We start from the raw sequence: 11352 nt of genomic DNA on the forward strand, positions 1-11352 counted from the left end.
TCGAATCCAAAACGGAAGTTGGAATTCAAAGTTTGATTTCTATGTCTTCTTTTTCATCTTTGTTCTTAGTAAACTTATTCTCCTCCATTGAGTAGATTCTTAGAGGGTATTTGACAAACATGTTGTATTGATGAATTTGTTGGGATTTTGATTTTTCATTCTTATGCTTGAACTTGTTATGGAAGTTTGAATTGAATTGCAACTCTATTCATTATTTTATTTAATTGAAAGAAGAATATCTTGGTGAATATTGTTGCATAGTTTTGTTTGATTGAATCAATATATTTTCTCTAAAGTAATCAAAGGAGCTTTTTGATAATTATTGATTAAATCTCAAGGAAAAATAGTCGAAGGACGTTATTTCCTTAAGAACAATCATTAACATGTTTTTGCATATTAGAATCACTGGGGTATAATTGGTTTATTCTTTAACTTGAGATTTACTTGGAGGAAAAATCCAAGACTTAAGGATACTCTAATAAGCTATCGAATTCGAGAGTATCGATAGAACTTTAGATGTGATAAATGAATGTGATCAAATCCCAACTATCATTATGCACTTGTTTCGTCTTGTACCCTATCTTTTATTATTGATATTAATCTTCATAGTTACAAATTATTTTTAATTATCATTTAGTCTATAAAAGTCGTTCATAACCACAACCAACTCCTTTCTTTTGATCACCTGAACAATAGTTAGCAAGATTTGATTGAATTATTATTTGTACCAATTCTCGTGGAGACAATCTTTATACTATACTATTTTTGACTAAACGCTTAACTTATAGTGTGTTTGTGCTCGTCAAATTTTGATGTCGTTACCGGAAATTGGCAACAAGTAGTTTTCAATTGAGTTTTGTGTATTAATTCTATTTTTTTTTTGTTTCCAGTATTGCAGGCAACATGAATTAACCAGAACTTTGGTGTATGACACGATCTTCCTCAAAAGAAGTTATCGAATACAATCCAGAGTTGGAAAAAAAACTTTACGCTTGCTTAAGAAGGAACTTGCCGAAAGGGTTTCAGGGCAGTCTCAAAGGCTTAATACAATGAGTGATATAAATGTCGGTAACAGGGGTTTGAATGATCTACTCAATCTTGATAATCTAAATCGAGCACCTGGATTGAGGATGATGCTAAACATCCTAGGGTTGTTAACCGAAGAATCCACCACCTTCCTGCTGAAATGGAAGACCAAATGGATCAAAATAATGGAAGGGCGGGGAGATTGCTAGGAGACTATGCTAAGCCAATTTACAATGGGATGCAGTCCAGTGTAAGATGTCCTCCTGTTGCAGCAAATAACTTTGAGATCAAGCACAATGTTTTCCAAGCAATACAAAATAACTGTGTTTTTAGAGGAAAGCAGAATAAGGATCCAACCCGTCATCTGATGGATTTCGATGAAATCATGAACACTTTTCACTACAATGGAGCATCGCACGATGCTATATACTTAAGGGAATTTCCTTTCTCCTTGAAGGATGATGCTAAGATCTTGGTACGAAGTTTACCTTCTGGATCAATCTGCACTTGGGATGAAATGACGATAAAGTTTCTTATAAGTATTTCTCACAAGCAAAACAACTAAAATAAGGAAGGAGATCAACAATTTCAGCCAACTAGAATCAGAAACAGTGTTTGAAGCATGAGAAAGACTTAAGGAATTGTTGAGGAAGAGTCCACATAATGGAATAGAACCATGGTTGCAGTTGACAAATTTCTGAGAAGGATTATCACCTGCATCACGAAGAATATTAAATAATGCAGTGGGAGGACCAATCATGAAAAAGACACCCAAAGAAGCAATTGAAATCCTAAATGAACTTTCTGATGATGCTAATCAGTGGGTGTTAGAGAATTCTGAAAGGAAGAAGACTGCAGGGGTCCAAGTTGATACTTACAATACCTTGCAGGCGCATATTGTAGCGATTGTAAAGGATGTGAAACAGTTGACTCTAGCCCAAGCTCAAATGCCACAATCAATAATGTGTGATTTTTGTGCAGGGAGCCATCCTACTCATGAATGTCAACATGGGTCATTTATAGAAAAAGTTAATGTTGTCAGAAACTTTAACAAAGGGAACTATCAAAAAGAAAATAATTTTAATACAATGGGGCAAAGGCATCCTGGATTCTCATGGAGCTCACCAAATGGTAGTTTGAATTTGTGGCAGTAGAACAATGTGAGAGGACAAGGACAAACACTCAGGGGTACCAGAATCACCAGCGACAACAATATCAACCTCATCAGGGACAACAATGGAACCAACCCATTTTGGAAGAGATGTTTAAAATTTTTATCACTAAGGTTGATGAGTGGTTTGAAATTCAAGGTGCTTCTATTCAAAATTTAGAAAATCAGGTTGGACAGATTGCTAACCAGAAAGACCTCCTGGAAATCTTCCAAGTGACACAATAAGGAACCCTAATGAGCTGAAAGTTGTGACTTTGCAAAGTGGAAAAAAGTTAAACGATAATTGTAAAAGCAAATCTTGTGAAGTAACAAAGAGCCAAGATGAGAAACAAGGAAGTAAAAATGTAGTTGGGAAGTCCAACGAAATTCAGAAAGGAAAGGAGAAGTTAGAACTAGAAGTTGATTATAAATACACTCCTGCATTTCCTTTTTCTTAAAAGATGAAACGAGAGAAGCTTGACAAGTATTTTGGTAAGTTCTTAGAGTTGTTGACGCAACTAACTGGGTAATCACTTAGTTGCTTTCATATGCTAAATTTTTGAAGGAAATTTTATCCAACAAGAGAAAATTGGAGGAAACATCAGTAGTCAAGTTGAATGTTTATTGTAGTGCCATCCTTCAAAATAAACTACCTTAGAAATGTGGTGATCCGGGTAGTTTCACTATTCCATGTGCGATAGGGACTGCTAAATTTGAGAAATCGTTGTGTGACTCAGGAGCTTCTATAAACCTCTTGCCTTTGTCTATATTCAAATAGTTGGAAGGAGAGCTCAGAATCATGAAATCCATCCCAATGTCCTTACAGTGGGTAGACCAATTCACCATTATTCCTGAAGGGATAGTTGAAGATGTTCTAGTTATGGTGGATAAGTTTGTGTTTCCAGTAGAATTTATCGTGGTGGACATGGAAGAAAATAAAAAGGTTCCATTAATTCTTGACCGACCACTCTTAGATACCGGCAGAGCAATACTCGATTTGTATGAAGGGAAACTTATGCTTAGATTTGGAGAGGAAAAAGTAGTATTCAATATGAAGAAGGTGGATGAGCTAATAGTTAAGACAACTATGTCGGATAGAAAGATAACGACATAGGTGCGTGCGTTTGGCCAAGCCTGCACAATGGACCCAGACACTGTTTCTGACACCGACTAAAGAGAGTCAAGGAAGTTTCCTTTACTTTTGTAGTTTCTTTATGCCATGAGGACATGCCATAGCTTAAGTGTGGGGGTGAAAGAGTTGTAAATAACTAAAAAAATCTTTCTAGGGTAACTTCTTTGTTGTACTTCTATGAGTTTCTTGTCTGATTCTTTTACCATAGTCGTATTTATTTTGAATCAGATATTTTTTTAGGATAAGAATTGTAGCATAATTGTTGAACAAGTGCTAGAGATATAAATTGATTGATTCCTATCTAGAGGTTGTATTGATTGCTCAATTGAAATTTGCTTACTTGTTGGCATGTGAAGTTGACGCATTATCAATCTTTGAATATTGTGAGCTGAGAAGATCTTGATATGTAATCATGTTTGAAAGAATCTAGAACTTGGCATGGTAGTTTTTTTAGGCGAAATTCTAGGACTTTTTAAGGAAGAGTGTGATTATAGGCTTTCTTTGATTAACCCACTTCTAGCCTAAATTCACAGACCATTGATGATAAGTATCCCTAGTTAACCAATTTGAGCCTTATAATAATCCATTTTCTTTGATTAGCTGATACATCCCTTTAGTCTAATACCCCTGTGTTACTCTCTTAATTGGAATTATAAGTGGAAGTGTGGAGAATTGAATTATGAAAAAAAAAAAAACTGAACCTAGTCATGTGTGAAAAGTAATGAAAGTTGTTGAATGTGTTTTCAAAAGAAGATGAAAGGTGTCAAAAGAAAAAGGAAGAAAAAAAGAGTGAAAAAAGAAGGGGTATATGACTTTTTATTTTCATATTTTACAAACATCCTTATCACAAATTACACTTGTGCAATTCCTACATGATTTTAACTTGAGAAGGCATACACTAGTGGAGAATTACTCAATTGCCAATTCTATGATATTCTGGAAAAATATGATGTATTTCTTTGTGAGAGTGAGTGAAATGAGAGATTGTGTCTGTGATGTATGAACAAAACGTTGTTAATGATAAAATCGCATCTTTTTTGTTGTGAAAAAATTCATGGATTGATTTTCGCTTAAATTTCATTGTCGATGAGTAGTCATTTAACGATGAATATTGCATGCACCTATAGGGATGGTTGAAGTCAATTACTTTTCTAGTAATTTGTGTGTCAAAATCTAGAGGGGGTCAAGTTATTCTAATTTGCTCGGGACGAGCAAAAGCTCAAGTGTGGGGGTATTTGATGGGTAATTAAATGAGATGAATTTAGACAAGTTTTGAATGTGAACTTTGCAATTAATTGTCTATGTTTCATATGTGTAGGTGTGCAAATTCAAGTGTTGAACATGATTAGTGAGAAAGGCCAACAAGAATGCTAAAGAAAGAAAAAGAACAAAAATGTGCATCTACTAAGTTATTGTCCGCCCGCGTGGTGGTCGCGCGCTCAAGTGTCCAACGGTGCACCCATGCAGAAACATTAAAGAAGTTGCTACCTCTCCGCGCGCCGGTCACGCGCTTGGGCTTCCAGTGGCGTGCCTGCGCGACGAAGAGGCGTAAAATCATTAAAGGAAGGGTGTTTTGGAATTTCAAAGGAAATCCCATGCTAAATGATGTTAGAGCTTGCCCCCAAGGCAAAAGGATCGAGAAAAAAAAGCAAAAAGAAATGCTAGGTTACAAAGAAGAGGAGGTGGAACACGTGGTACACTACTCGAATTCAAAACGGAAGCTGGGATTCAAAGTTTGGTTGCTATGTCTTCTTTTTCATCTTTGTTCTTAGTAAACTTATTCTCCTCCATGAGTAGATTCTTAAAGGCTATTTGACAAACATGTTGTATTGATGAATTTTTTGGGATTTTGATTTTTCATTCTTATGCTTGAACTTGTTATGGATGTTTGAATTGAATTGCGACCCTATTCATTATTTTATTTAATTGAAAGAAGAATATCTTGGTGAATATTGTTGCATAGTTTTGTTTGATTGAATCAATATATTTTCTCTAAAGTAATCGAAGGAGCTTTTTGATAATTATTGATTAAATCTCAAGGAAAAATAATCAAAGGCCGCTACTTCCTTAAGAACAATCATTAACATATTTTTGCATATTAGAATCACTGGGGTATAATTGGTTTATTCTTTAACTTGAGATTTACTCGGAAGAAAAATCCAAGACTTAAGGATACTCTAATAAGCTACCGAATTCGAGAGAATCGATAAAACTTTAAATGTGATAAATGAATGTGGTCAAATCCCAACTATCATTATGCACTTGTTTCGTCTTGTATCCTATCTTTTATTATTGATATTAAACTTCATAGTTACAAATTATTTTTAATTATCATTTAGTCTATAAAAGTTGTTCATAACCACAACCAACTCCTTTCTTTTGATCACCTGAATAATAGTTAGCAAGATTTGATTGAATTATTATTTGTACCAATCCCTGTGGAGACGATCTTTATACTATACTATTTTTTACTAGCGAAGTGCTAAACTGATAGTGTATTTGTGCTCGTCAGCTATTATTATGTTTTGTGTTGTTAGTTCTTACCTTTCTCAAATAGTAATTATAATATAATATTTTCCCTATAATATTGGTTATTAATATTTTTTAAAATAATAATTACAATATTTTTCTCTCTATTATTGGTTATTCATTAAAATTTATTAGTAAAATTATTGAAAGTTTTACTTTTGCTTATATTCTTCCTAATAAAATTATAAAATTGAATATATGAGATGTACTCCTCGTAGATCCATGGAACTTACATGTCGCGTCTCAAGACTTACACCTCATTAGAATTTCATACCAAATATGACTTCCTCCATACCAACAACACATTTCTTTCTGGGTTCATTATATCAATGAGTGTAATTAAAAAATCAATTGTTTCTTCATTCATTATACAAAAGGTATATGATACAACAAATTGTGTCCTCTCCCCCCCCCCCCCCCCCCCCGTTCTCAATCAATCAGATTGAATTACTTTTAGATGAGTTTTGTTTTCAATTGTATTTGAATTGAACAAGTGAAGAAGAAGAGATATCAATAACGTATAATTGACTATCTTCGTCCGTATTTGTATAAACTAATAAGTATCAATTTGATTTGTATTTTTTTAACAATTATTATCGATTGATTATAAATACATTGATAATTGGAGGTTTGATCGAATTATTGTTTTCAATTGTATTTGAATTCAACGAGTATTGAAGAAGTGATGTCAATAATTGTATAATTAGGCTTTTTCGTCTGTATTTACATAAACCGATTAGTATCAATGATTTGTATTTATTTTTGTATAAACTACTTCCAATTGATTATGAATCCATTGATAATTGTATTTCTTTTGTCGAATAAATGTTTTCAAAATATATAAATATACAATTAGAATAATGATATACAATTACAAATTTATACAAATATGAGTGCAACTCTAGATCTAAAATTGAATATGTATTTTTTGGAGTAATATGAATTCCAAAAATTATACAAATATGATAAAACTCAAAAATTCGTTGGAATTTATACAAACACAAACATCTAAACTTTAAAAAGTTATATAAATTATATTATATAAATTACATTATACAAAAAATAAACAAATTATATCTAACGATAAGATTGAAAATCCACTAGAAATCGCAATCATATACAAATACAAATCAAAAGGAATAGGAATACAACTGTCAAAACAAAAACAAAAAAACAAAGTAATTGAAACAACATAAAATTTGCCCTAAAAATCTAGAAGCAGGAATTGAGAGGGAAAAATTATGAATTTTCTAATTTTGAAATCAATTTATGTTGAGTAATTTATATAGAAAATAATGGAAAAGGATTATGGAGAGAAAGAGAAAGTAGTGTTTGTATATAGATTGCTTAACCGAAAACTACACGCTTAACAAACTAAAATGCGAGGCACATAATTATAGCTAAAAGTAAATCACTAATGGTAATAATGCAAACTATAGTTATGTTAGCTAAATTAATTAGTATATATTTATTTAGGAAAAATTAACAATTAAGTCATAATATCTAACATAATTAGTCAAAATAACGACACTTTAAAATATTTATTTAAAATGGCAGAATGACAATATTTTTATAAATAATATGTATTCAGATTTTAGTATTTTAAATTAATTTTATTTATGGAAAGACTCCTATATTGGACCAAATTATATACCAATAACCGTTTAAAGTGAAAAAAAATAATTAAACCTATACCATTAACCTTTTTTCATCACCATTCACGTTTCTTCCCCAACTTTCACGTTTCTTCCCCACCTTTCACATTTCAAGTTTATCTTTCTTCAAGGTGCTAAATTGTTGTTCATCAAGAAATTTTCTTTATTGTTAAACGAAATCTCTTTATTAATTCAAGCAGATTTCTCGGTTGGCAAGGTAATTTCCATTATCCATTTCGATTAGTTATTTTGATTTGTTTTCAATATCACCGTTTATGGTTTATATTTCGCATTGTACATATTACGGATTTTCCGTCAATTTTTTCGATTTTTATGCAAGTTTGTTTACATATTCATCTAATATTTATGTATTTCAATTAGTTATTTAGATATCTTTTGATTTGTTTTCAATATCACCGTTTATGATATATTTCGCATTTTACATATTACGGATTTTCCGTTACTTTTTTCGATTGTTATGCAAGTTTGTTTACATATTCATGTAAAATTTATGTATTTTAGATTTTTAGTCGATTAAACTATTTTTTTTATTTTTTCTGATTTCGTTTAATATTTCAGATTTATTAGAATCTACAAATTCATTCATATGTTTATTTTGTTTGATTTTTAATACATTTATATTTGCTTTTGTTTTAGATTTGGGGAAAGCATCTGTCTGTGTACAATGTCTGAATCAACAGTTTATTTGTGTATTCATTCTATCTATATATCAACAAGTTTTCATTTTTTGTTTTTACATTGTATTTCACTCTCAATTAGTATACCAACATGTTTGTATTTCCTTCTTAATTTGTAATTCATCCTAACTGTATGCTAACAGTTTTGTATTTTATTGGGTATTCGTTTTGTATTTCAATCTCAATTTATATGTGAACAAGTTTGTATTTCTCTTTTGTTTTGTATTCAATTTAATTGTATACCAACACGTTTTGTATTTTATGTGCCTACTTTACCTTTCAAAGTCACTTTGTATTTCAAATGAAGAGAGTATTTAATTTCTTTTGTATTCACAACTTTACATTCAATCTCACTCTGTATTTATAACTTTGTATTTTCATCTCACCTTTGTATTCATATATGGTTGTATTCAACATATAGTTCATGATCCATTAGTTTGTATTTTACCTTTCAAAGTCACTTTGTATTTCAAATGAAGAGAATATTTCTTTTGTATTCACAACTTTATATTCAATCTCACTTTGTATTTATAACTTTGTATTTTCATCTCACTTTTGTATTCATATATTGTTGTATTCAACATATAGTTCATGATCAATTAGTTACATTAACTTAATGGGATACAAATTATTGTATGCATTCAAACAGAAAAAAACAACTACTAAACTAAAAAAAAAATCATTTGTTATACATCATAATTTGGATACAAAACATCCGAAAAAAGCTATAAATTCCAATGCATACAGAGATTTCACTGATTCAATCAGGAAAAAAAATAACACTCTTGTACTCGACATATATGAATATCTCATCCAAGCAAATAAAAAAAAATACCTGATTGTTTTTCGATTGTTCACTGGATGCGACAAATTTATAGTTGTCAATTTTGAAAAATTATGTTTCAAAAATATGTCGTATTCAACTTGAAGAAGCTTTGAAAGTTATCAGATGAATGATTCGGAAAACAAACTAATTTTTTTTTTTTATGTTCTTAAGAGGAAAGCAAAAAACGCTCGACGGAAAGATGGCTATTTATGCTCTTTTCAAAACGTAACTAATCTGTATTTAAAATCTTTTTTACCTTTTTTGAATTTTTTTGTTCCATGATTTTCTCTGTTCTGTTATTAATTATTTGTATTCTTTCAAATTAATCAAAATAAAATAAATACATAACTAATCCCTTAACAAACTAAAATAATGATATTTTTAATAAATAATGAAATTGTTGCCAAGGAGTCCCACTAAAAGCTAAAATATTGTTATTTTGAAAATTTTCCCATTTATTTATCCGCATAATTTCCCTTTTTATTTTCCATCACTTAGGTTTTGGACCTAGTTTTTTCACCCTCAAAAATTGGCTGGACCACTTGAAAATGTTATTGGGCCTAGCAGACTAAATAAGCCCACAAGGTATACTCAGAGCAACTAGGGCTAGATAAAATTTCTCATCTGTTTAAATGGAGGCTTTGCGTCGCTTCTTCACACTTTGCCTCCATTGTAGACCTCTCCCTTAATCTCACTCAGGTACGCAGCTTATCGGTTGTTTGCTTTCTGCTTTGTGTATGGAGAATTCTCTCACTTGTTGCTTCTTAATCTATAAATATGTGGGTGTTTGGCCATATTTTATTGTGAAATTTGAAAGAAATAATGATATTTGGATTTGTTTTTTTCTACTTTTATGAGTAATTTGGAATGAAAAAAAGTGTAACTTCCTGTTTGCTGTTTGTATTCCGTAAATTTTCATGGCCAAACTTGTTAATGTAATATAGAAGAATGTTCTAGGTTTTTTTTGTTAAACCCAACTCTCTTTGTTGGGAAAAGGGTTGTTCTTGGTGATGGAAAGGGCTTTTACTTTTGATGAATGTGTTAAATCGTGTAATGAAGAACAGTGACCATTTTTTGGTTTCAAATCTAGAAAGGTTCCAGTTTTATTTCTTTCTTAATGCTGATTTAGTTTTGTTGTGTAAAAAAAGGTTGTTAGAGCTTTATTTCAGTACTTAAGAGCCACCAGCCAAGATGCAGAACGATGAGGGACAAAACATGGATCTTTACATCCCCAGGAAATGGTATGTCTGATTCTTGAGTTTTTTGATGTCATGTTTGGTTTTACTTGGTGTTTGTAGAACTGCATCTTGTGATTTAGCTAACATATGCCCACAATTCCAGTTCTGCTACAAATAGGCTGATCACTTCAAAGGACCATGCTTCTGTTCAACTCAATGTTGGTCATTTGGATGATAGGGGTATTTACACTGGGAGTTTCACAACTTTTGCTCTCTGTGGTTTCATCCGTGCTCAGGTACTTTTCTCCTTCAATTATAATACTACCTGTTTAACTTTTGCCATTGATATGGATAGTTCTTTCCCGGTTAATTTATGGTTGTTCTCTATAGTTCTGGTAATTCCTTTGGTAAACTTGATAGATAATGTATGCGGTAGCTGCTTTTTTGAGATTTGATTTAAAAATGTACCTCTGTTAGTGATACCATCTTGGCGAATCATCATTTAATATTTGAGTTGCCCAAAGAAAACAAGAGTAGTCTGTAATGTAGGTTTGTTCATCACTTCTATTTTTGAAAATCCAAAAAGTAGAGGTGGGGAGACCTACCAAAAATGAAATGATATCAAGGTACTGTTGTTAACACCAGCATAAAATTTGATGAACCTGTTTAGAAGTTAATGTTTCCAAATTAAAGTAAAAAAAGCTCAGGTCATAGTCTTCTCAAGTAAGGACCTCTACCTCTTGCATGTCATGAAAATAATGAAGAAGGCATCTTACTGCTGTTTCCTCTATTTGATGGAAGTATCATTAGGTATCTGGGGAAGTTTAGGTTCTTGCTTTTCCTAGCAATCCAGATAGATTGGGATGTCTAATTTTAATCTGCCCTTTCTGCATTCAAGTTTTTTTTTAGTATTTCAACAAGCCATTTAACTAACATTTATGCATGTCATTCAGCTGATGTTAAAAATAAGTTCAAACTTTTTGTTTCATCTTTGCAGGGTGATGCTGACAGCGCAATGGACCGTCTCTGGCAGAAGAAGAAAGTTGAAGCTAGACAAGAGTAGAAAACATAGATTTGCATTTTGATATTACTTTATGATGAAGGATTCTGGATAACATTTAAATTTCAGTTGAGTTAGACAATGTTCTCCTAGCTATA

General features: G+C 31.7%; 2 protein-coding genes across 2 annotated transcripts; both read left to right on the top strand.

Annotated features, from left to right (window-relative positions):
• The first annotated feature begins 1186 nt into the window (after positions 1–1186).
• LOC125812245 (uncharacterized) lies at positions 1187–2180 on the top strand. Its single transcript, XM_049491766.1, has 2 exons — positions 1187–1565; positions 1732–2180. Exons 1-2 carry the CDS (start codon positions 1187–1189, stop codon positions 2178–2180), a joined length of 828 nt encoding a protein of 275 aa, XP_049347723.1.
• Positions 2181–9619: 7439 nt separating this feature from the next.
• LOC125812211 (40S ribosomal protein S21-2) lies at positions 9620–11352 on the top strand. Its single transcript, XM_049491736.1, has 4 exons — positions 9620–9715; positions 10165–10257; positions 10358–10490; positions 11192–11352. Exons 2-4 carry the CDS (start codon positions 10208–10210, stop codon positions 11255–11257), a joined length of 249 nt encoding a protein of 82 aa, XP_049347693.1. The 5' UTR covers positions 9620–9715; positions 10165–10207; the 3' UTR covers positions 11258–11352.

This window comes from Solanum verrucosum, unplaced genomic scaffold (genome assembly GCF_900185275.1).
Source record: "Solanum verrucosum unplaced genomic scaffold, falcon-dt-bn FXZP01000115.1, whole genome shotgun sequence".
In the NCBI taxonomy this organism is placed as follows: Eukaryota; Viridiplantae; Streptophyta; class Magnoliopsida; order Solanales; family Solanaceae; genus Solanum; species Solanum verrucosum.

Coding starts and splice junctions, on each gene's coding strand:
- LOC125812245 (XM_049491766.1), top strand. CDS start 1,187: ATGGAAGACCAAATGGATCAAAATAATGGAAGGGCGGGGAGATTGCTA. Junction 1,566..1,731: donor GACGATAAAGTTTCTTATAA/GTATTTCTCACA, acceptor ATTTCTGAGAAG/GATTATCACCTGCATCACGA.
- LOC125812211 (XM_049491736.1), top strand. CDS start 10,208: ATGCAGAACGATGAGGGACAAAACATGGATCTTTACATCCCCAGGAAA. Junction 10,258..10,357: donor CTTTACATCCCCAGGAAATG/GTATGTCTGATT, acceptor CCACAATTCCAG/TTCTGCTACAAATAGGCTGA. Junction 10,491..11,191: donor GTGGTTTCATCCGTGCTCAG/GTACTTTTCTCC, acceptor TCATCTTTGCAG/GGTGATGCTGACAGCGCAAT.